General features: G+C 40.3%; 1 protein-coding gene across 1 annotated transcript; it reads left to right on the forward strand.

Annotated features, from left to right (window-relative positions):
• Positions 1–17875: 17875 nt before the first annotated feature.
• On the forward strand, positions 17876–20517 carry LOC307025532 (general transcription factor II-I repeat domain-containing protein 2-like). The gene is made up of 2 exons (XM_079660258.1): positions 17876–19950; positions 20147–20517. Exon 1 carries the CDS (start codon positions 17987–17989, stop codon positions 19925–19927), a length of 1941 nt encoding a protein of 646 aa, XP_079516384.1. The 5' UTR covers positions 17876–17986; the 3' UTR covers positions 19928–19950; positions 20147–20517.
• The last annotated feature ends 6138 nt before the right edge of the window (positions 20518–26655 follow it).

Below are 26655 nucleotides of genomic sequence, written 5' to 3' on the forward strand. Positions count from 1 at the left end.
CTACAATTCAGAGGTTAACCTGGTATTTTTACTCCACTACATTTATTTTATTTACTTTGCAGATTCTGATTAATGATGTGAAATATAAACAACCCTTAAATCAGCCTTTAGTTACACCTGTGTAAAATTCAGGGAAAGGTGATTGTCAAGTGCCAACAATCAGGAGAGATATTTGATTGTTGGTGCTTGAGAAGACTAAACATTTATCTGCAGATCCCTATAAAGCATATTCATTAATCGTTATTCTCTACTAATAGTTAATTAAAAACTGTATATAATTGCTGTTTTGTACATCTCTTTCAACATTTTCTTAGGTTTATTGACATATCATATATGTAAGGGAAACTTCTGCAGCAATGGAGAGTTAGGACTCAGAGAGACACGAGGAGAGTCAGAGCTTTGATGTCAAACACGGATCTTTAATACAAGCGTCGGCCGGAGAAATTTACATCACAAGTCACACAGTCAAAGGTTCTGACTGCACAGGTGGGTTGCCATGTCAAATCTGCCCAGTATTTCTCTCGATAGACCATTTAACTAGTTTACAGAGAGTTAAACCCCATATTGGGGGATGGGGCGTTAACACCTGGAGACACTGAATCAATTATCTGACTCTTAGGCTCTGTGACCGAGAGTTGACCGGTCATAAAACTGGTAATGTCAACAATAGCTGAGACTTCCCATTCCTTAAGACAGATAACAGACTTAGGGTTGGTCGTAAACGTCAATACACAGAAAAGATTAGACTCGTAGGAGTAAGACAAAATTAATCCCTAACAGTCCTCTCTTTTTATCATTTATGATAACCTTAAAACATTAGTCTAATAATAATTTGGTCAATACTTAAATCAATAGGCGTCTTCAGATTTGAGTGTGGCCTTACACAACATCAATTACATCACAAAGTAGAATAAGATTGAAACATTCAATCACAATGATTGATACAACCAATCATAATAGAAAAATCATCTCTTACAAAAGCACAATAATGAACACATATCAAACACAGATGCATAATAGCAAAAACATCTATTTTAAAATAATATGTTTTAACATTTAATCATTAGTTGATCTCACTTATCAAACTATAAAATCAGAACCAGCTTGCAGTTTAAAGATTTACTTTAAGGCAATCACTAGTCAAAAACATTTTAAACTCAGGATCTTAAGAGATCCAGCTAAGGTATAAAATTCACAGTTGTGATTTGATCAATCTGTAATCTGCAAAATTGCAGTGTCTTCAATTTTAGGATTACTTGACGCAGCGGCGCCAGCGACTCCATAATCGTCCAGGGGCGACGTTTGGTCAGGGTCCCGTGGCGTGCAGTTGTGACGCTCCTCGGCTTCTTCAGCTTCATAAAGGGACACAAATAGAGAGGCGAAGTCACGCCCATCTACTTCCGGTCCATGGGACCCCGGAAGCGAAAAATTATACATTGAATTCAATGGAGAGAGAAAACGTATCTTTTGATCCCGTTTGAATTGTGCCACGAACTACATATATGATGTTTGTCAATCTTAAACAATCATTTCCATGTCAAAAAAGTCACATTTTGTCATAAAACTGTTGAAATATAAGACTATGAAAAATACGCGACTACAAAGACTACAAATCCCAAATCCCATTCTGGGTCGCGCATGTGATGTCACAGGCGATAATGCTCCAAGTGGTTGCGACTCGTAATTAAAGCGAAGAAGAAGATTTCATAACTGATTTATTCCCTCCAATAAATATAAGAGATTGCTCCAATAAATTCACTTTTATAAGATGCCTGTGTGCTTTGTACCATGTTGTAATCACAAAAGTGATCATACCACTTGCTCGTTCTATCGCTTCCCGTCTTATGAAAGGACCAGGAGTCGCTGGATCAGACATATCAGGTAATATCATAGGTAATATACATGTTGTGCATGGAACATAGTCAAGTTAGCTACCTAGCTAGTAGCGAGCACGTTAGTTAGCATTACATTACTTAGCCTTGTCATTTTTAGTAGCCTTACCATGAAGTTATTATTTTATTACATGAAGTACACCAAAATGTTAAACAGTAAGAGTAGTCATCATGGTAAGTATTTCGTGAAACATTTGAAGAGTAGCCTACTGCGCCCTCCACCGGGTGCTAAGGAAGCAGTTCAGGGAGAGTCGAAGGAAGGCAGGCAGGCAGGGAGCTTTGCATGACATTCTTCTGGACATGTGTCATTGTGATGACAGTGAGGGTGAGTCAATCTGTTTGTTGGAAAGACAGTAGTTGAGTGATTACTGAGAGAAAATTATTAAAAGAGATAATTATTCAGTGTTGTTACTTTAGAGTGTTGTTACTGACCTTTTTCTCTTATTTTCTTTACCTCACCTGTAACTGCTGAGACCCTGAGGAACATGCACACTGGACTGACCTGCTCTGGCAACCTGATTTCCACTGTACGTAATAGTATTTGGTTATGGTATATTATTTATATACATCAAAGGCACAATGCGCCCCCCAGAGAGACACATGTATTGAGTGATATTTTGCATAGGTCATGTGAAATCATCTTTACATACTAGAAAACTGTAGGAGCGGCAACTTGTTTTGAAATTGAATTTTTAATATCCGATAATAAAGTTGATCTGTTTTCTTTATTCTTCTCTCTTCCCAGCTCCATCCATCACCGTTCTCTGTTCCTGCAGGTCCTGCTTGCTAATAAATGCTTTATTTTTTTACACAATTACAAATAAAGTCAATGTATTGTATGACATGAAGTTGTGCTTCATTCTGAGTCAATAATAAATTAATTCTGCCTTCAACTGCAAAATGATTGTGGACTGCACCAACATCCATGTAGCTGCCCCCCAGTAAGATGAACCAAGCAAAGCTGACACAAAGCTGTGCTCTTAAGTTGACATAAAGAATTTGTGAAATATTGGTAATTATTTGGAAAAAATTACTGACGATGCAGAAAACTTTTTTTATTTAGGAACAGTGGTCAGGTGAAGCATTTATCACTACATATGTGTCACACTTAAAAGGCCAAACACACTGGCCAAACACACCTCGTTTACAACTCCCCAGTTGACAGCCATGACTCCGTCTAAATTGTACCCCCCAAGCACCCTCTTCATGAGGGACGCGCATGGAGTGGATGAAAGTCCCGACCTCAGCACAGCACCAAAATTGCTGGCTGTCAACCTGCCCTGCCTTTGTAACTGCCACTGAGGATTTGTCTGCTGTCCTACGGTGGCTGTCTGGATGGCAGCTTGCTGGTCTCTGCTCAGTCGCATTGAGGCAAGAATTGCCTCAAGCCCCCGACCCCCATGCTCCTTCACCAGCTCCGGCACGTTGAAAATGGCCTGATGTTGAGGCTGCAGCTCTGGCTCAGGTGACAAAAGCCATGCCATGCCACGCTGCGCCCCTCAGTGCAGACCTGAACCAGTCTACTTCCTCAGTGGCGATGTCTCTGGCCAGTGGGTTGTATGTCTCCTCTTGCTGTTGGTAGAGTTGATACACCGGCTGGACTACTTTTGAAGTGCCAGGCTTCCTCCACTGGCACTCAACTTCTGTGGAGCTGATCTGCCACATGGCAAATATTGCCAATGCTGCAGCGTGGCTGCATTTGTACATCCCCCGTGCACAACCACAGACAGCGCTCTGCATCGCGCCATCCTCTCCCATGTAGATCTGTACAAATAAAGTAAGTACCATGTTTGTTAACATGCTATAATAGATTGAATGAGCAATACAAGGATGGTCCAGATCTGGGGGTGGGAGGGTTTATTTTTCCATAGTTTTGTCCTCTTGTCTGATTGTTGTTGTTTGTTTTTTCTGAATTTTTTGTAATTTGTGTTGTATTGGTTGTGATTGTACATTGTATTTTTTTAAATGTGTATTACATTTTTGAAAAACATTTGATCAACAAAAAAGGATCTGGTCAGAATCTAGACTCAGTGTGTAGTTTATGAATTAATCAATGCTCTCTACATTAGGAAAACACATACCAGTGTACCAGAGGGAGTCACACACAGCTGTGCCTAGATAACCAAACAAATTGACAAGATAACCAAAATCCTTGAATCTACACACAGCAAATAAACTCAAATGACACAACGAGATGTAAAAAGGAGATCACACATATAGTCGATATAAAACTGGCCGCTTCAATCTGAAGAGCAACTAAAACAAAACACGGGAGTGTACCTTGTTCTTGTGAACACTAATGTTATCCACGGCATACACACCCGTATACAGTACACCCGTTCTAGGTTCTGATTGGCTCTCTATGTTGGCATTCTAGCTTCTGACTGGCTGTCCAGGTTGTCAATCACAGCCGTGGTTCATATTATGCTAGTCGACTCGTAACATCGATAAACTTTTTTTCTTGACGGTTTTCTCAGTCAACTAATGCTATTGATAACAGTAACATAAATTAACACAGCCCTGCACACTGCAGTCATTATATGCCGGGTCTGTGGTTCATCATCTTCTTTTTCATTCTCCTCCTTATTGACTGACATTAACCTTAAACATTGCACTCATATTACTCACCGAAACCTTGTAAAGCCGGTCCTGCATGCTGGCTCTTACAGAACCGACTAACTCCCCTTTCGTGTATGTACAGCTCTCAACGTGCCCAGACTTGTAGTAATTTTCACCTCGTTTTATACTTTTATTCTCATTCTGAAAGAATGAGGTGAAATGTGCCAATGTGACGGTCATCTTTGTGTTGGTGACGCGTATTGTGCGGGACCAGAGACATGTAGTTCACTGAGCGGCTTAACACAACAAAATGTGTTACTTCACAGTTTTACAACACATTTAAAAGGTTTTGAATTGCAAAATGTTCTTTTAAATTGACAAACATCATATGTGTCATTCGTGGCACAATTCAAACGGGATCAAAAGATACGTTTTCTCTCTCCATTGAATTCAATGTATAATTTTCCGCTTCCGGGGTCCCATGGAGGCTCCCGGAAGGGGAGGGACTTCGCCTCTCTATAGCTTTCAACTGCAGCGGGATTTGACGCTCATGGAAGCACGGCATTCGTTTGTGTCGGCTGCCCTTAAAGGCAATGTGAGCGTCCATTCCCATTGGATAACGGAGAATTCTACACCCAGAAGTAAGTATTCCCCTTACTGTCGATTGATTTTACTGTGATATCTGCACTACTCATCGACTAAAAAACACCAGATTATCCTTGTTAATTACACAACATTGATTGGTTTAAATTGTGTGCAATGCTTTTATATTTTTCCCCTTCGATTCGTATAAACAAATATTTTTTCGGAGTAAAGGATGGCAGAAGACACTACACTACCCAGAATCCCCAGCTATCGTTTAGGACTACACCATGTGCTCTGTTTGACAAACCCCGTGATTAGTTCTCAAGCTCTGTGATTGGTTCACCTCCAACTGCATTCCATATGAAAAAAAAACGTTTCGTAAAAGATAAAATCATTCTTTATTCAGCAGTGCTTGCTTTACTCTTTGAAAGTCATCACATGAATGCATTGTAATAAATGGTTTGTCTGCAGTAATATTTTGTTTTGATATTATTGTTTTTTATTAACTACTAGACCACTTGGTCATGTTAAGACCATCTTTTATGTGTTGCTGTGGGTTTTTCCATCGCTTTTGTGTTACAAATATCAAAACAATAACTAAATATATCCGCCATAAACTAAACCAGGAACAGCAGTATATTTTATTTTGTTAACAATGTAAACTTGACAGCTTTTTAACCCAAACCACTACTGGTTAAAGCACGTTATTGGTTTAGAGCAGGGGTCGGCAACCTTTTTGATATGAAGGGCCATTTAAAAAAAAAAATGTTATCAGCGTGCCAACGATCGAGAATTGTCAACGGAGGGGGAGGGGGGGGGGGGCGGTTTGAGGAGCTTGACGCTCGTCAACTATCAGCAGGAGGGCGGGGGATTCTCGCTGCGGGGGAAAAGTGTGTGGACCTGTCAGCGCAACTTACATGATGCCGAATTTAACAAACACATTTAAATAATTGGTTTAAACGGCATAATAATAAGGACGATCGTCCGTTCTGTGATTCTCCAGAACACACAAATTATGATATTAGGGTCATGCAGAGTGAGATGAGATCGCTGTCCCTTTAAGAGAGAGAGAGTGAGGGGTGTGGCTTGTGCATATGTGTTTGTGGATGGTAGAGCGACAGTGAGGGAACGTGTGTATGTTTCTTGAACTGAAACGGGAAAGCAGAAAAACAGAGGTCTGTGATGTATTTTGTGAAACAGAAGAACAGCTAAATAAATGCAACGTCCTCCCAAGAAGAGCTCGCCTCTCTACAGTCATTTAAGCTAAAGTGGGTTATTGAACCTGAAGCTTGTTGCTTCTGCCCTCCTCGACTACGGTCTGGGAGCCGACACGAAAGTTCAACACACAGATGGCCAGTCCGCCCCTTTGTAGCATATTATTTCGATGAGAGATGAGCAGAACGCCACTGGGCTTTCAACTAAATAAACACAGCCACGCAAAAACTGCGTCATTTGTACAGCTCCTTATGGGTACTGCAATTAGTTAAGTGCTTTCCTCCGTAGTGAAACTATCAGCACTGCACCACGGAGGAAAGCGGCAGAAAGTCACCTGGAGATAAAGAGAGCGGGGCTGCGTTGCGTGCATGGCTTCCTTCTGCAGGTAACGGGGAGACGCGCTCTGGCGGCGGTCTCGCGTTCAGGATCCGAAAATTAATTTAAATATTTTTGCACACTTATTCCACGTATTCCTAGTGTGCCACTGGTTACGGTGCCGCGTGCCAATGCTGCCACGCGTGCCAGGGGTTGCCGACCCCTGGTTTAGAGTAATGCAATGCAGGTAGATTGTGTTGCTTTTTAATGACTGTTTAAAATGCCTTTTTCTTAATGTCTTTTATTCTTATTAACTACTTGTTACTTGTTGCTAGGGACGCTACTATCGATATTATTTCTGTTATGTTGTGTAACTGTTTAAAGGTGTTATCTTTATTGCTACCCCAATCCCCGTCAATAGTGTTGGTCCACAGCGCAAACGTATTAGTTTAACAAAATCTGCATCTAAAGATACGTTATTTTCCCCTGTGCAATTCCAGTCTCACATCTCACATCACATCGTCATTAACAAATACCGGAAACAGACGGAAAACATTTACAAAAATTAAAATAATACTTTATTCCGAGTGTGCTTGCTTTTCTCTTTGAAAGTCATCACATAACGGCATTGTAATACACGGTTCGGCTGCATTAAATATTACATATCTGCCGTAGTTCTCTATTTATAGAGCCCTGATGAGAAGACTTCTAGACAAACATGAAGAACTGCCGCCAACACTGAAAATCCAATTGGTAGATACTGCCTAGCACTAGATAATAATAAAAAAAGAACACAACTGCAACATAACTTATCCAAGTAGTAACAAAAACACTTCAAAATATTATAATTATGCATTACCATACGAGCAAGAAATATTAATGTTATCCATAAAATTACACTTAAAGCCGGACAAATGAAAAACTTAACGGCAAACAGGATCATCACAAAACCTTACCTCACCTCAGCCTTTTCTTGAGCGGAGAATCAGCTAGCTAGGTCCTAGACCGTCCTACGCACACGGACGCGTGAGGGGGTGGGCGGAGATAGGTCCTAGACCAGGGGTGGGGAACCTTTTTCCTCTCAAGGGCCATTTCAATTTTGACAACATCCTTCGAGGGCCGTACAAATGATTGAACTCAACGTCTGCTTAAAAAACTCAAATCACAGCCCATTCATTTCGCATTTCTTTAATGCTGTGCAAAGAAAAAGCAACCTCTTAATCCAGATATTTGACCATGACCCGCACATTCATGCATTGGGCATGACCACCAAAACAGAAAGATATGGACACAAGATGTGTGCAAATGTATTTAGTTTCATATCCATGTGGACATGATTTAAGTGGGGGGCGGATCTAACCTCATCTCGGGGGGTTTGGGGCATGCACCACCAGGAAGATTTTTTTTTAAATGTTGAAGTTAAAAGCATCAATCTGGTGCACTTTGAGAGCAACATGAAGAGATCTATGGATACATCTCTCAACACCCATATGAAACAGAACTGTAAGCAGATTTATTTCTTTATGGATATTTTACAAATTACTTCCCTTTTAAACTGTATTCTTGTTTATTAATAACAACTTTTTTTTACTGTCATATTAGTATTGTATACCTGTTTACTTTATTCTCTTATTTTTCTATAACTATAATGATCATATGTGCCTTTACCTCACTGGTTGGAGAAAAAGCTTCTTATATTCGTTAGCATAGCTAGCTAACGAGATGCTAATAACAACAACGTTATTGACTGTATGATCAGTTTGACAGATGAACAGATCGCAACTGGGCTTTCAACTAAAGACACAGCCACGCAAAAACTGCGGCATGTGTACAGCTCCTTATGGGTATTGCAATTTGTGAAGTCCCGGGCCGGAGCCGCGTTCTGGTGCTCTCCGTTAGAACTACACTCCTGTCAGACGAGACATATACCACGTGATGACACGTTAGGCTCGTGTTGTGTTCAAGGACCCTGACCTTGGCCAGGAAAAACAAGCTTGTTTAATTATTTTGCGGTCTAGATTTCTTGAATTTTTTTCTTTTTTGCGTGTGTTTATAAATTACCTCGAGGGCCGTACCAAATGGTCTCGCGGGCCGTATACGGCCCGGAGGCCGGAGGTTCCCCACCCCTGTCCTAGACTGATGTCAACTGTCATCATAGACCGTCCGAGCGGTGCATTCCAGGCTCAAATCAAGCGCACCGCCGATTTTTTTTTCCTCCTTCAAAATATGCTGGTGTTGAAGCCGTGTCAGAAAAGTGGCAGACTGCTAAACCACAAAACTTAGTCAGAGAGGGCATCAAGGCCACTGTGGCCTTATGGCAGATATCATTTTTAAGGGCACAAGGCCACGAGGGCCATGGCCCTCGTGGCCCTCGTGAAATTCCTGCCCTGGTTAAGGCACTTGTTTTTACAAAGTGAAAAGAAACAAACCATTTTAGAATAGCAATGATTTTTACAACATGAGATCCACCATATTAGAATAGTATAAAGTAATAAAGAATAAAATAAAATATCTTGGATTGGCAAAGTAAATTGAAAAATAAAAATAAACTATCTTGGAATAGTGTAAAGTAAATTGAAATGGATTCACTCCATTTTAGCATTTTATTTTGCTCACTTCTTCACATGATTTCATAATGTAAAGAATCACATCAGCTGGACATTCATTGATCAATCTCATCTCCGAACATCCATATCATTTAAACTAATCTCATCATTGTCATCAACATCTGTATACGGGGGTTGGTCGTCTTGTTCTGCTAGCATTTGTAATTGTCTCCTCATGAGAAATGTACCCTCCCTACTTTCATACCATTTAAGGTATGAAAGTAATATGTTCTTTAGAAGGGGCCGTCGTGATCAATCGGTACGTTCTACTCTGGGGTACGGCATTCTAGACAGTCATTTCTGGGAGAAGATTTTGGTCAGTTACAACAGTTGTAGAGTTTCATCACTTAAAAGTTCCTACTCATTACCTTTGGGTGGTCTGTTCTAATGCAGTGATAAAGTCCCTGAAATGGTGTGAGAACCGGTGGAATATCAATAACGCATTATACTGATTTATCTTCAATTATGGTCTACTTAAATAACTATGCTAACCCCTTTAACAGTGTGTGGAACCTTGGGTGCCCGAGCATGTGATAATTACTTCCTCATTTAACAAGGATTTTAAAAACTGAAGTCATTTCATTAATGGTTTGTAGTTCAATTCAGGAATTTACACTTATGGCAGATATGTTTCTCTTTTAAATAACATCTCTAAATGTCAGGTCATCACTGATTGAATGGGCTCTTTTAAAACTCATATTCTGGTGCCGTGCGCTCCCTCTGAAGCTGCAAGTAAGATTTAAAACATCTGCAGGGTGGGTCGAGCGCCCCCTTCTCCCTGAACGATATTTGTTGTAAAATATGCACCATCACAATGAGTGATCCAAGGCCCCGCATGTATTACACCCAATTATATTAGTTTTTTTTAAATTAAAATGTGCAATCTCTCTTTTGTCTTTTTAAAACTCTACATCTTGGACGAAAAACAAATGTTATTTCCACCTTAATCTTCCCTCCTGAGGTAATAACCATGCTACAATGGAGAAATCAATACTCTAGATTGGAATACTATCTTTGGCTTGGTACTAGCTCTACCTTTAACATTTTCCATACAAATAAAGATTTGTCTGCTTTTATAGAGTGGTTACTAAAACCATCCCTTTAAACTGTAGGTCTATACTGTAACAAATTAAATCTTACCCAAATTCACACATGAATAAAAAAAACTCTTAAAGAATAATTTGTTCATATGATGAAAAGATTGAATAATATGTTCTACCCTCAGTGTGTTTTTAGGGTTATTTAATAGTTTCCTCTTTATAAATTAACCAATTGATTAATTCATGGCTAATAAAACTTTTTCTTTCTTTCTTCTATTTCTCGTTGGTGAATAAGTGTGTTTATGTGTAAACTCCCTCACTCCCGTTTTCCTTCTCTCCCCCTCTGGTTGTCAAGCCACGACCCCCTCACGTTCTGCCGGACCATGCCAACTCCTCCGTCCTTTCCTCTTCTCCGTCCACCTTCTCCTCAGTCCATTCGCTCTTGGATCCTTCCGCTGTAACTCTCTTCAGTGTCCCATCTGCTTTGCTTTTCATCTCCTCCTTTACAGTCTCTACTTTGTTGCATGGAGGGCGTATTCTGCTCTCATGTCCCACACTCTGCTCTTGTGTCCAAATCTTGTGGCTCAGCTTGGAACTTCATGTCCTGTGGGGGACCGATGAGAGTGTGCCTTTTTATGTCGCCTGTAGTTCTGGATTCCTCAGGTGGAGATGGTTCTGGATAAAGTCTTGTCATTGTTGGTTCAGCTCTGCTTCTCTGTCTGTTCGATGGAGGAGGAGGAGTCTTCCGTGGTGAGGTATTTTGTCTGCTTGGACGATGGGGTCGTAGCGTTCTGACAGGCGGAGAGATAGAGAGAGAGAGATCTCGGGACGCATTATCTATAGTTAATTCTAACACACTGAGGTCAAATAAATCCAATCTTTCCCACTGCATTTTCCTAACCATACTATCTTTCTTTGATGTTAAATGTCATCTAAGCCCAGTTAATGTTTTCTAATAATTGTACCATATCCCTAAACATTGTTTTCACCCACTGTAACATGTTTACTCCAATTAACTCTTTCAGGAAACCACTTTCTTCCATACATTTAAATACCTAGATGTTTCAAGCACCACATATTTCACACACTATAAAGGAACGTCTCCATATTTTCTCCATCACTTTAAATCTCACTGTTATTTAGAACATAAGTAACTTTGGTGACTGGACATATCTGCAATGTCGCCACTATCTGCTGGGAAATTTTGTTCATAGAGTTTGTACGTACAAAGCTGTACTTTTGGGTTAGTAGCCTGTTTCAACTGTAATCATTTTCAATAACTCTACTAAGGTCACCGGTCGGTTGTTCATAAACTTAACAGGGGGTGTTTCTGGTACAGACTAAAACATGGATCCAGTGTATTTAGAGATTCCCCTAATCTGTAAATCCCCATCAATTACATATCCCGATCACTTAAACCCATCTCATCATTTGATACAAGAACTGCATATAGGGGGGGTGAATCATCTTGATTATAACCGCCTCTTGTTTGGGACCGAGTATTTCTAACTCCCCCTCTTGTTGCTCAGCTGATCTTTTGGCTCTGGGGATAAGTGAAAGTCTCTGAAACTCAGCTGGAGTCTTGTTAGTGATGTGGGCATTCTCTATGAGTGAACTAATGGATCCATGTCTTACATGATATTGTACTCCCCATCCAACCAACAAGGTGCCAAGTGTAATGAGCACAATCAACAATGCTATTCTGACTCTTATCCCTAGGGGACCCCACAATTGGTTTGGCTTTGTTCTTGTCATCATATCTATGTTATCCCTGGTTGTGTCCGTTACAAAATTTAAATAATGAGTACAAAAATAACATACAAAAAATTGGACTGTTTTTCAGATGTAAAACAAAAAAAATAGGTTTTCACATTAATGTACAATCTATAAAAATCTATAGACAATTTGTCTTTTGAGCTGTTTCTATCTTTATCTTATTTCTATTTATTGTTTTGTTCCAGCTCTGCCAAATCAGTCCTAACTCCCAATAATGTTCTGGAAGTTGCCAGTGAAGGGTGACAATGTGTGAGGTGGTGTCAATTTGCTCCTTTTTGTTTACCTTTAAACCGGAGCGCGTGTGAAGTTTGTTACAACTTTTCACGCTTCCGTCCACCGGGGATGAGCCCACTGTCTTTTGTGAACTTTCACCCTCACCCATTCACCTGGCCGAACAGGAGTCTCTTCTGGTGTCTCGTCTGGTATCTCTGTAGTTTTCCTAGCCTGTGTAGACAAAACTTGCATAATATTACTCAGAGTTCTGACATATTCATCCACTTCTATTTGTCTAATATCTAAAACTGGACCACTCCCTCCTTGGAGAAGGCCCAAGCTTCGGCATACCTCTTGTTGGTATGAGACCTATTGTTGACTACATTTTATTATTTATTAACTACAACGTCACCGAATCAACATGTCTGTATAATCATGACACTCCCTCCTTTGAGCATAAAATGCTCAATTAATATTGCAATGATTACCGTATTATGAACAGGACATGTAAAACCCATAACGTTGCATTAAATAAATATAAATTCTCCGTGTACCCACAAGGCGTACAAAAATATCATATGATGTATGGCTTTCTGATGGTATAAATGCATATTCACAAAACATTTTCCATTAGCACTTCTAATAATTTACTTGTTTCAATAATGGCTTTTGTCATGGTATTATGCATCATCGTTGCTGCGAAAACCAATACCCCTGGTGTTGCTAATGCGTCTCAATAATTCTAGGATTAGAGGATTGGTTGACACTGCTGAACTAACATATGATAAAATAATCTTTCTCCAAACTGGAGGGAAAATATGAACTATTCTCACAGAGAGTGACCTGCATGAAGGGCTGGTGCCCCTCACTCAAATGAGATATTGCCTTACGCACTACACTATAAATCAGTAAAGTTACTCAAGAATAAATAAATAAAGACTGATTCTTGAAACTGTTGTAAAAACCCTACAACTTCTTCATCCAAGCTCTTAATCAGTGTTATGTTATTTAATCTGCGGCTCATGCCTTAAAACAGATACTTCAGACCGATTATAAAATTGTGTTTATGAGAAAAATGTAATCTGACTCCATAAATCACATAATTGTTTGATTAAAAACTGCACTTCTGGCTAAGAATAAATGAAGTTCCCCTTTAAAACAGCCCCGGTCTTCTGACGGGGTCTATCTATGTACTGGCTGGAAAATGTTGGGCCAGTCTCTGTCGCTCCGTCACAGTTCTCCCACTAACAGTCACTCTCTAGTTCTGCTGGGTTCTTGTTGACTTCTTCACTGGTTTGAGACAAGCGACCCTATTGGAACACCTCCCTTTGTAGCCAGACTTCACCACAGCAGAATCGAGTTTCTGTTTTCAGGTCTGGACAGCTTCACGTCAGGTGTATCGCCGCCCCTTGCATATTTTGGGTGGAAGCCCGTCTTCTTGACCTCACTAGTTGTGTGGACACAATAGTTTTATGTGAGGGGGAACAACATCACTCGTAATGTATTTTCCTTCTCATAATTACAAAAATAGTCTGCTAAATGTTCTACTCTGCTACTTCTAATTGGTGGATGCTCTATGTAAATGCAATATTCTACTCACTATCTTTTAAATAACATTCAACCTCTCCCTCCTGTGGTGACATATGTGGCTCTATGTAGCTGGTTTTCAAAATACTCTAGTGCTGAAGATGCATCACCAGATGGTCCGGTCCTTTAAGCTTCCTCATTGTTGTGGATGATACCAGGCTGTCAGTGGCATTTGGTTCATGTTTGGAAATCCTGTACGTCTTTGACATCTCTGGGACCCCCTGCCTCCGTCGTCATCATGGAAACTGCATGGTGGGCCGTTGTTTGGTGCATGTGGTGGGTATTTCATTTGTTGTTGTGGACAATCTCTAGCCCAATGGCCCAGCTGATTGCATGTGTAGCATCCCTCGAACCGGAGAACTTTTCCTCTGCCTCTGCCTCCTCGGAAACCTCCTGGTTGTTGGTTCTCCATCTGATTCTCTGGCACTATCTGAGATTCAACTGTTTGAGATGTCTGCACTGCATTCTGTGGTTCTTCCTGAGCTTGAATTGTTGGAGGAATCTGCCCTGCCTTCTCTGATGTAGCTGCCATTTGCCTTGCCGCTTTCTTGTTTTTATTAGCTTCGGTATCTTTCTCAGCCATTTGTATCTTCAAGAGTCTTAGTTGTAATGTTTTAATTTCTTCGTCTTTTTCCCTCTGGGTTGCTTGGTATTTCATATCGTGGTAAATGAGATGTTGTCCCCATTCTTCAATGGGTATAGCATCTAATGCCACCACATCTCCCAGGCTTGCCTGTACTGATTGGGGAAGGGTGTTAATGACCGCGTTCTTCCACAGCATTACGACAGACGGTGAAACGTCATGTCGTTCTCCAGTGCAGTCCTCCCACACTCCTTCACATCTCTTCAGGAAGGCATACATGTCTTCCCCCGGTTCTTTTCTCAGGTAGTTGAGGGCCTGTAAACTCCGTGTTGTTGGGTAGATTTGACGAATGGCAGCCCAATACCTCGACCTGACTTTGTTGAAGAAAATGTAATCTGGAGAGTTGGTGCATTTGGCCTTGGAATCCACTGCTCTTGCCTCTAGTCTTCCTTCTATCCGTCCAAGCAGTGCCCTCATGTCTCCCAAGCGCAGGTGGTCTTGGACTGTGTATTTCTCCAGATCATTCACCCACTTCTAACCTCCTTGTGTAAGTGGAGGCAGTTTTGCCGCTAATGCTTCCATGTCGCTGTGAGTCCATGATTGGTATTTCAATCCTCCTTCTCCAGCCGCTATCAGCGGTAGCATGAGTGTTGAGCAGTTCTGGAGTCTTCCAGCTTCAGTTACGGTTGTGGTGTCTGGAGAACCTTCGCCTTCTCTTCTCTTGAGTTGTGCTTCCATACTTTTGCTGAGGTCTTCCATCTTTCTGTTGAGCTCCTCTTCCATTCTTATGCCTAGTTCTTTCAATCTTCTGTTGAGCTCACCAGATAGGAGTCTTACCTCATACTCCAAGTCTTTGACACGTGTAGCTGTGGGGAGACCGTCCAACTCCAATACTCCTCCTAAAACACCTAGAGTTGGAGCTTGTATTGGGGGTTGAAATAAACTGTATTCTTCTGTCATGTAGGGAGGAGGCGCATTTGTCAGGCTTGGAAGGAGCTTTGAAGGTTGGATTACTGGAGCTTCTTCTGTCTTTTCTTTCTTATCTTCCTTTGCTGTGAGCTCTGCTCCTTGAGCCATATACATGCTGTTCGTTGATTCTTGGCTGACATATTTTAGATGGAGTACCAGACTTGTAACTCTAGATTTTCTTTTTTCAGCTCTGTTCATAGCAATGTTTTCAGGTCCATACCAAGAGGGTTGTCCGGCTTTGATCCATGCTTTTTCCTGTTGTAGGTATTCAGCATTCTCATGTTCAACTACAGCTTTTCTATGGGCTTTCGTTGGTCCAGGCTGATCATCTGCTGGAAACAGTCCTCTCGTTTGCCACTGTTCCAACAGTTTCTCCATGTGGTTCCATGTCTTTTGTCTAAGATTTGGAACTGTTATAGCATCTGATCTGATTTTTATCCTTCCCTTGATATCTGCTGTTGAGCCTGGCTCTGCGTCTAGTCTCAACTTAGTTTGTTTAAGTGGCATGTTCTCTTCCTATTCGAATGAAATTATGAAGTTATCAAAGATTGAAGCACTAATCCTCCGACTAACACCTTTGTTCCTGATAAATAATATCCTATGTCTTCCGATCTTAACTTTAAATCAGGGTTTTTTTGTTGTTGTTGTATGTAAATATTATTAAAGTAAATTAAAATATAAAATTTGTGCAGTATGGTTTTGACTTTGAAATATGAAAATAGAAATCTTTGGTAAAAATCGAAATCCACTGTGTACAGTGCATACTGAAGTGTATGAAATTATGCAAATGTCTCAACTTGTGTTAGCTTCAATAAAGTGGTGTTTGAATATTCTACAGTCTAGGTTATGTTATTATGTAAAGTTTCTCATCTTATAATTAGAAACCACTTTGCAATTCTATTCTGGCGATCAAGCTTATGTTTATTTATAACACTTAAAATTATACTTCACATGGTATGGTGTTTCTTCTATTTGTGTAATAATTCTGTACTACCACCAGAGTGCGCTATTTTAATTTCCTAGCTTAATCCACTAGGGAATAGCTGTTGCAAAACTGAGTTGTTTTTAACAAGGAGAAACTTATTTTCCTTAAAAATATCTTTAAAATAGGAAGAACATTACACTATGGTTAAACAACACAGCACGTAACCGCCAAAACATATTTGCAACCAGGAATATTTCAAAAACCGCCAAAACACATTTGCCAGCAGAATTAGATAAATAATCCGCCAATACACTTTTGCCAGCAGCAATACTTCAAAACTTTGAAAATACAACAATCCTTCCCTTTAATATCCAAAAATTGATTCAGCCTTCTAGTTCCAACTGTGACAAGAAGTATTATTCGTTCTTCACAAGATGGAGGTCAGGAAAATGCCTCATTGGAGTGAAACCAGCTGCATAAGAACAAAGAAAGGAGTGCTTTGAATTTGCATTTCACGAAATGGCGATTGCCCTGTCTTTGTTTTTCCACATGTGGGGTGTAAACAAGATGGCACCCGATTATTTCGCACTCTGACCTGTAGACAAAGAGATTTGTCCATGCGGCTCTCAGGTGGGAGTTTAAACAATGGCGAGGTGATCTTTAAACGAACCGTAACAAAGTAAACCACTGGTGTGGTATTATAAACCCTGAAATCCAAGCCAAAACAACACTTAGTTTAAAATAACAACATTTCTATCTAGTTTACTATGAAAACAATTGGCTTTATCTTATTGATATCATCACTTAAAGTTAGGAACCCTTACGCACTAGCTATAAACCTGTTCACGTAATATTTGACTTTATAGTCGACTATGGGCTTTATCTTATTGATATCATCACTTAAAGTTAGGAACCCTTACGCACTAGCTATAAACCTGTTCACGTAATATTTGACTTTATAGTCGACTATGGTTAACTGTTGTGTCATGTCCAAGAAACTTATTGTGAAAGTTTATTCTTTATGTTAGAGTTGTCATGTCCCTTTGTCTTGTGCTTTATGTCTATACCCTTAATTATTTCTTCCTCTCATTTCAGGCCTCCACGCTCCCCGCCCCTTTTCTGTCTCCTGCGTCCTTGATTATTTTCCCCGCCCTGATTGTTTCCAACTGTGTCCCCTTTACCTGTGTATATATTGTGTTAGCTCCCTCCTGTTAATTGTCAGTTCGTTGTCTCACGAAGACCACGTATCGGCTTACCTCACGGACCTTTTCACGGACCTTTCACGGACCTATGCTATAGATCGCATTATAGTTTTCCTCGAAAGAGTGGTTTTGTTTTCCTTGTTTTATTACTGTGCAAATTCCAGTAAAGTCTTTATTTTGAAACGCTATCTGAGTCTGAGTTTTGAGTCGTGCAATTGAGTTCATGCCTCAGTGTTCTCCCCTTGACATGTTGCTATTTGGACACGCCAAACCGGGACCAATATGGAGACCTATCAGCAACTAATAATAGACCGTCGTCTTATTACTGCACTGCTGTTGTAATTCCGATTACCGTAACCCACCTGCAATATCTTGTTTAAAAACAGAACAGTTTTAACCACTGATAAAGGCTTAGACCAGGGGTGTCCAAAGTACGGCCCGCGGGCCAACTGCGGCCCGGGATCCATTTTTTATTGGCCCGCAGCAAATTATAAAAATAGAATAGAATGTGGCCCACACATGAAACTTGCACTTGACTGTATTGTAGTTCTTAGTTTGACCAGTAGGTGGAGCTACTCACTAGCTGCAGTCCTAATGCAGCTTCTCCACAAAAAAAAGTTTCAAATAAAAAAAATCTGCGACGACAAAATGGCAGAACCAAAGAAACGCAAGATAGCAAGTGAATGCAGAAAATTTCAAACACAGTGGGAAAATGAATATTTCTTCAAAGAAGTCAGGGGGAAATGTGTCTGTTTGATTTGCAATGAAACGGTTGCAGTGATGAAAGAGTACAATGTACGACGACACTACGAAACCAAGCATCCGACCTTCACGTCCTACACTGCTGCTGAGCGAGAGGAGAAAGTCAAGCAAATGGTAGCTAACCTGCAGGCTCAACAACAGTACTTTTACCGTGCTAACAAAACACAAGAAAATGCTACAATAGCTAGCTATGAGGTAGCTCAACTCATAGCGCGCCACGGGAAAGCTTTCTCAGACGGTGACTTCGTTAAACAGTGCCTCATTAAAGTCGCTGGAATAATGTGCCCGGAAAAGATGCAGGAATTCAACAACGTGAGCATGTCCAGAAACACAATTGTGCGGCGAATCGAAGACTTGTCAGCTAACATACAAAATCAAGTGTCACATAAAGCTTGTGCTTTTGATTTTTACTCGATTGCATGTGATGAAAGCACAGATGCCACAGCCACCGCACAACTGTTAATTTTTTTGCGGGGAGTTGACGATAACTTTTGCATTACGGAGGAGCTGCTTGATCTTCGGAGTCTAAAGGACACAACAACGGGTAAGGACATTTTTGAAGCCGTGTCAGGTGCAATTAACAAGATGCAACTTAAATGGGACAAGCTGTGTGGAGTTGCAACGGACGGGGCTCCCGCTATGACAGGCGAGCGCAAAGGAATGGCATCTATGGTGTGCGCCAAGGTGCGAGAGAGTGGAGGCGAGGCTGTAAAATTGCACTGTATCATCCACCAAGAAGCTCTCTGTGCCAAGACAGTCCAGCTTGGCGATGTGATGACCACAGTTGTGAAAACTGTCAACATAATTCGAGCACGAGGGCTCTACCACAGAGAATTTCAAGCTTTCCTATCTGATGTCGATGCTGAATACGGGGACGTACTCTATCATTGTGATGTGCGCTGGCTTAGTCGCGGCTCCGTGCTGAAGCGGTTTTATTCCCTGAGATCAGAAATTGACCAGTTTTTGAAAGAGAAGGAACGACCTCTTCATGAACTGAGTGATCCTCTATGGTTGGCAGACCTGGCCTTTCTAGTTGATCTTACTGGTCATCTTAACTCACTGAACAAGAGCCTACAAGGCAAAGACCAGCTTGTACCACAACTTTATGCACACATGAAAGCATTCTGTGCGAAGCTTCGTCTTTTTGAGACACAACTACGCAACTTCAACCTTGCGCACTTCCCTACGCTGTCCGAAATCAAATGTGCTCATCCAAAGGCCGACCTCTCTGCTAAAAAGGGGAAATATGTGTCTGTGATCACAACTCTTATGACAGAATTCAATCAGCGCTTCCAAGATTTTTCTGTCATTGAGAAAGAAATCAAGCTGTTCTCAACTCCCTTCCTGATGGATGCAGAAGAAGTGGAAGAGAGTCTGCAATTAGAACTCATCGAAATGCAGTGTGATGATTCTCTGAAGAATCAACATCAGCTCCTCTCCCTACCCGACTTCTACCAGAGCTTGGAAAAGGCCAAGTTTCCTCTGATGCGACGCCACGCAAAAAGAATGACGAGTCTGTTTGGCACAACATACATATGCGAGCAAACATTTTCTCTGTTAACTCTGAACAAAAGCAGATTGAGAACCAAAATGACCGACAGCCATCTCTGTGATGTCCTTCGCATCTCAACCACCAAACTTACTCCTGACCTGCCAGCCATCCTTCAGTCCAGAGCGCAGCATCACTGCTCTCATTAAGTGCAACGCTGTTCCCATTGTAGGTGAGTTAAAATATATTACACAGTATTCATGTGTTCAAAAGCCCAATTACTTAATAAATTCAGTCAATTAAAGTTGATAACATTTTTCTAAAAAACGTTAGCTGATGTGTTAACAACCGCAATAAATTATTTGCATAACTAGGTTAAATAAAGACTACCCTTTCCCTTGTCCTGTTATTTTTCCCTCTTTATACAGGGCTGTGAAGGGGGTCCCCATCCTGACAAAGAAGCAATCTGAGGCTGCAGTTTTGAGAATGAGCTGCCAACCCTTTTTGTAAAAAAAATTAAAACCCATACATAGAAAGATGTGATGTATAAAGTTTTTTCTTTAAGTATAATAAATTATCAAGAATAATTTACCTACATTTGATTGATTTGATTTGAAAATAGATAAATGAATACCCATACATAGAAAGATGTGATGTATAAAGTTTTTTCTTTAAGTATAATAAATTATCAAGAATGATTACCTACATTTGATTGATTGATTTGTATTACTGTTAATACACTAGAGGTGAGGCGATATACCTTAACTTTAGTGAGTGGCCCAACCTTTCGCATATTTTTCTGTATGTGGCCCTCAGTGAAAAAAGTTTGGACACCCCTGGCTTAGACCTTAACCAAGCCTTTTCTTGAAAAGGACTTTCTTTAAAGCACTGACTTCGGTTACTTAACCCTGAGTTGATTCACTATGCCCTGCTGGTTTTCACTTACTCGGCCCTTAACCGATTCGCTATGTCTCCAGATCTTAACAAAAATCGTCAAATGGGCTATATACCCTTACGTCATAGGCTAACTAACTACGAGCGTAACAAGAGACACCTACGTGAAAACAGCAAGGCACCTATCCGAAGTACAATGTCCACACACATTTATATTTAAAATGTAACACCCACACATGGTTAATAGCATGCAGGGTTAATGGAACAAAAGAAAGTGTGAACTCACCCTGCTTGTGACAAAACAACGCCTCGTGGTTTTAGAGTGATTATTTTATCAATTTGGGTTGTTTTAACATTAAAATGCACAGCTATTTTCAGGATCCGCCGGCTGCCGTCAAACACACAAATCTAACATTGCCTAGTTTAACTAGTGAAGAATCTTTGTCATAACAGGCATCTTCGTACCGATTGATTTGAGCTCTAGTGTGTCGAATGGCTGCAAGCGTCTCCAGGAAACAGCCGGTTGGTTTTCTCTCCTCGGTCAGCGGGATCACGTCGGGGAACTCACCAGATTGTAAACTGTGTTCGTTATTCTCCCGTCCAGGAGAGAAGCTTTAAAAGGAGACTAAATGGAGTCTCTGTGAAAGTTCAATTGGGTACTTTAATTAAAAAAGGCGCGGGTTGGTCACAAGCATGATATTGTTCAGTCAGACAAACAGCTGTGATCCGCTCCTCGTTAGGAAAGAGAAGAGGTGGATCTCTCCTCCGGTGCTGTTATATATCCTCTGCTGGCTCCTCCCCGCCTGCCGGCTCGCCTCGTCTCCAATGTCCGTTGTTGCATTTAAACAGAGGATTGGTTCTTTTCACATTCAATATATGCTTAACACGCCTTTTCTCCTCATATTCTCTTTCATGGTTTTTCATTTAACACATTCTAAACGCTATAATCAATACTCTAAAAAATACTTCTCGGCTCGTTTGGTTTCCGGTCATTCCGGAAGTTGTCACATGCTACTCTCGTCCGTAAACAATAATGTATTCAAATAAACTGTACCTTCATTTAATATTCAGCATGGTAGTATCTCGACATCTATAGTTGTAGTGTTAAATCAGTAGGCTTCGGTTTGCACCACTCCATATCATTTCGCTACTAAATTCACCTCTTTAGGAAATCGTATATTAGCCACATGCTAAATGCTAACCATAGATGAAGGATTTTCAGAATAAAAGCTTAACTGCTTGTGCACAAGAATTTCTGGTTTTTCAGTATAAAAGAGCATTAAAACTGACGGCATGTTTAAACTACATTTCCCCATTAAAACATTGATTTTAATTTCTAACATACTTCAGAATCTTAAAATCTCTTAACGTTTGTATGCAATTGTGCTAAATTCAACACTGGAATCAAGCAAATATTAATATGTTTGCATGACATTAGTTATTTATATTTTGATATCACTTAACTATACGTTTAATACATTTAAGTCAAGCTAAGGTACATTTCATTGTAGGTAGTTCTTACCTGTGAGGCCTCCTCCAAACAGCACAATAACCAGACTATATTATTAAAACTAAGTACCAGTTCTAGATCCTTGACTTTAGACAAACAATTCAAAAGACAACATGTATTTAAAGACCAATCTTTATTTGAATGTGCTTCTTAACCTGATATATTAGTTATACAGTAATAGTATTGACAATCTAAAAACACTGAGCAACTCAACAGTCAACTTTATATTTCTTATTGTCTAAAGCAGGGGTGAGGAACCTTCTGCCTCCGGGCCGTATACAGCCCGCGAGACCATTTGGTACGGCCCTCGAGGTAATTTATAAACATACGCAAAAAATAAAAGAAATCTAGACCGCAACAAAAATTAAAAAAGTGAGTGCCTGTTTTTCCTGGCCAAGGTCAGGGTCCTTGAACACATCACGAGCCTAACGTGTCATCACGTGGTATATGTCTCGTCTGACAGGGGTGCAATTCTGATGGAGAGCACCAGAACGTCGCTCCGCCACTTCCACAAATTGCAGTAGGCTACCCATAAGGAGCCGTACACGTGCCGCAGTTTTTGCGTGGCCGTGATCTGTTGATCTGTCATACTGATCATACAGTCAATAGCTTTGTTGTTATTAGCATCTGGTTAGCTAGCTATGCTTACGAATATAAGAAGCTTTTTCTACAACCAGTGAGGTAAAGGCACATCTTTATATGATCATTATAGTTATAAAAAAATAAGAGAATAAAGTAAACAGGTATAAAATATTATATGGCAGTAAAAAGCTATTATTAATAAACAAGAATACAGTTTGAAAGGGGAGTGATTTGTAAAATATCCATAAAGAAAAATAAAATCTGTTTACAGTAGTTCTGTTTGATATGGGTGTTGAGAGATGTATCCATAGATCTCTTAATGTTGCACCAAAGTGCACCAGATTGATGCTTTTAACTTCAATATTTAAAAACAAATCTTCCCGGGAGAGCATGCCCCCAGACCGCCCTAGAGGAGGTTAGGTGTGTGTGTGTGTGTCGTCGTCCCCCCCCCCCCCCCCCCCCCCCACTTAAATCATGTTCACATGGATAGGAAACTAAATACATTTTCACACATCTTGTGTCCATATATTTCTGTTTTGGTGGTCATGCCACAACCGTGCACGTGCATGCGCGAGTCATGGTAAGATATCTGGATTAAGAGGTTGCTTTTTCTTTGCACAGCATGAAAGAAAGGCAAAATTAATGGGCTGTGATTTTAGTATTTTTAAGCAGAGGTCAATCATTTGTACGGCCCTCGGAGGATGTTGGAAAAATTGAAATGGCCCTTGAGAGGAAAAAGGTTCTCCACCCCTGGTCTAAAGCATTTATTATTTTCATTTTCCCCCTCTCATATTCAGTGTGGACGGATTGAGACAGCGTGGTGTCCATAGAGCTGCAGAGACTTCAGGGAGAAACCTCCGTGTGATGGACGTCCTGTCTGTTGGTTTGGAGAGGACTGAGGGTCTTTCCTCAGCATGGAGGACCAGGCCTGATGGAGGAGCCCATGCTGGGCAAAGCTGATACCAACTGCACAGGCCTAGTCTGTCACGTTATTTGAGTAAATGTGTTTACTTATACATTTAATAGGTTTACACCTTCTGTCCGTATGTGCTTTTTATTTAAAATATTAGATTAACTTTTGGTTCACATTTCAATAAATTGTATTTGTATTTGGACTCCTTTCGTCCATTATTCTTACTGAAAATGTTAGATTACACATTCACATCTGACTGAAGAATGGCCCCATTTATTTGTGACGTTGCAAACTCTGTGGTACAATGTACAAGTGATGTGAAGCTCATAAAGCAAGGCAAATAGAAATAATCGGCGGATGGAGTGTAGATGTGGAAATAGGTGCATTCCATCAGCTGACTGTTTTTACAATAAAAGTAGTTTCTTAGTGAATTTCCTGTACTGGTCTTAAAATCTCATAGCGTCAGCTTTTAATTTTCCTCTTGGATGTTCTTCTTGACCCTCAGAGAAGGAGAAAATGTTGTGTCTTTCAGGCATGTCTTTTCCTAACAAAAATGACAGGAAACATAAAACATATTATTGCAGAACAAGTGCGTTATTTATGAAAGCGGTGTGTTTGTGTGTTTAGGGGCTGTAGATATAATTATTTTGTAATTTTAAAGTTTTTTTTTTATTTCAACAGTGAGCTACAAAGACATCAGATTATGAATGAACAGTATGAAGTTCATCAACATTGAAATATATCTTATCAAAATAATATTTAACTGTTATCAAAACGTAATGCAACTGTAGAAGCTTGCTCTGTTGTCTCACTGAAAGAATAACTTTTATCACGTTTTTTACAGACAATATTGAGAGATAAATAGTATCAGTTTAACACTATGTGTTAAATATCTTTGCCTTCAATACATTAAATTAGAAAGCTGACAAAATCACATTGCTTGTTAACATCTAAATGTAACTTTTTGCATGGAAAAAACCCTCAACTTCACTGATATGTAGGTGATCTAGTATTGTTTAATGGAATGTATATCAGTGTATTAAAGTACATTTTTTATTATTTATTTAAACCAATATCTTTCTTGATTATTTGTACAGTATGAAAAAAAGAGTCTTTGTACCTGTGCTGAAGTTCACTGCTGTGAGGAGTCCAGTTCTGTCTCTCACTCTCTGGTCCAGCCTGTCTGCATCACCTGGACACCTTAAACAAACAGATATATATGTAAAGTACCATGTGTACAAACAATATAACTGATTCTCTTCTGTTGAACAGGTTGGCTTGTGTATTGTCCGAGTCAGGGTCCTTTTTATTCTACTGTAACTTTGGAAGTTGTGTTACCAATGCTTACTGTTTATTTGATACCAATTTGGTAATACAATTCATAAAAACAACAAGGTTGGGTTTGTTCTTCAGATGTTAACGTGTAGGCTCAATAATGAACTCCAGCTAAACCAACCATATTGTCTGTATCTAAGTAATCATCTTGAAATATGACATTAATAATTGTAATATACATACATCTTATTGTGAGGTTGATTTCACATACACTACTTTGACATTAGCTTGTCTACATACTTGAGCATAGCCAATTTAAATGAACCTTAGCAATGCATACAGTTCCTACCTACATAATAATCATCTCTCTAAGTTACAAGGATGACCTTATTTTATCAACCTCAAACAGAAGCCGTTTGTTCAACAGTATTATCCCACTTAACGCTTAACACTTGTCTATTTCGTTTTAACCTTTATAAATATAGTCTATGATTTTAACTTGGAGGCTACTACTAGCATCGTTAGTACCGATGTAGCTACCACTCTCTTACACGCTAACCCAAGCCTTAACATTAATTACGTAGCTGATTAAAATCATTAACACATAAATAAGTACTCGAATTTCACTTACCGCAAAACCGCATTCATGCACCTTCTGTTTCAACCGCAGAGCGAGTCACAATAGTCCGATATATAAGCATGAAGAACAAACAAACACGGCCGGGGGCAAGTTGTGTTCCCTGGATGAGCTGAACAGGCAGAGTGCCTGTAGCTTCACGGAGCAGCTAGCAGAGAGACAAGAAGCTAACAGCAGCAGTCACTTCACAGAGCCGTCACTCAATGTGACCACGCCCTAATTTATTCAAAAACTTTAAGACCTAATATAAATAAAAGGGTCGTGTTAGAAAACAATTCACTCACAGATCCATAATCATGAAGGGGGAATCTAACTATATTCATAATAATATTTATTGCATCAATGGGTAGAAACATGTTTTTTTCTGCTGTAAAGTTGGGCATGTTAACATGGGGGTATATGGAAATTGGTCCTTTCTGCAGTCAGTCCCTATCGGCCAATATATGAACTGCAGTGTGTGCCACTTCCGTATTGGCGTCCCGGCTCTCCCACAGAGTTTGCCGCTTGGTTGTAGCCTACAGTGTGTAGGTATGTGTGTTGTACAGTGCGTAGATGCGGCGGACAGACGGGTCTCAGTTGGTTTGGTGTCCTATGCTGGTAACACTTTACAATAAGATACACAAAATGTGCTTAGTTACTCATGGGCGCGGGAAGGGGGGTGCTGAGGGCGCTGCAGCACCCCTTAGCGGCAGGCAGGGGGTGCGGAGCTCCCCTGTCTGAATTATTATTTGACGGTTATTGCTGCTCCCGCTGTGCATAATCTGTGTAATATGTAGCCAATAAATTCCACATTGTTGGTAAAATGATATTTTGGGCTGCCCCGAATGTTTTTTCTGTAGCCCCGGACAATTCTACCTCAATAATATAATACATTAACCGTGCTTTACGTGAACCTCATCAAGACACGGACGGCAGGACTGTAATTTCCCGTGTTCAGTGAATGCAACAGAGGCATGATGGAAATAAAAGTGTGCTTGTGTCATTCAAGCTCGCGGCTCTGTGTGTGTGCGGATTAGCGCATCTAGTGTGTGTGAGAGAGGGGGAGAGAGAGAGGGACCGGTGCCAGCAGCAGGGACCGTGTTGTTAGCATCTGGTTAGCTAGCTGCACTAACGGACATACGGAGCT

The sequence above is a fragment of the Notothenia rossii genome (genome assembly GCF_949606895.1).
Source record: "Notothenia rossii genome assembly, chromosome: 11".
Classification (NCBI taxonomy): domain Eukaryota; kingdom Metazoa; phylum Chordata; class Actinopteri; order Perciformes; family Nototheniidae; genus Notothenia; species Notothenia rossii.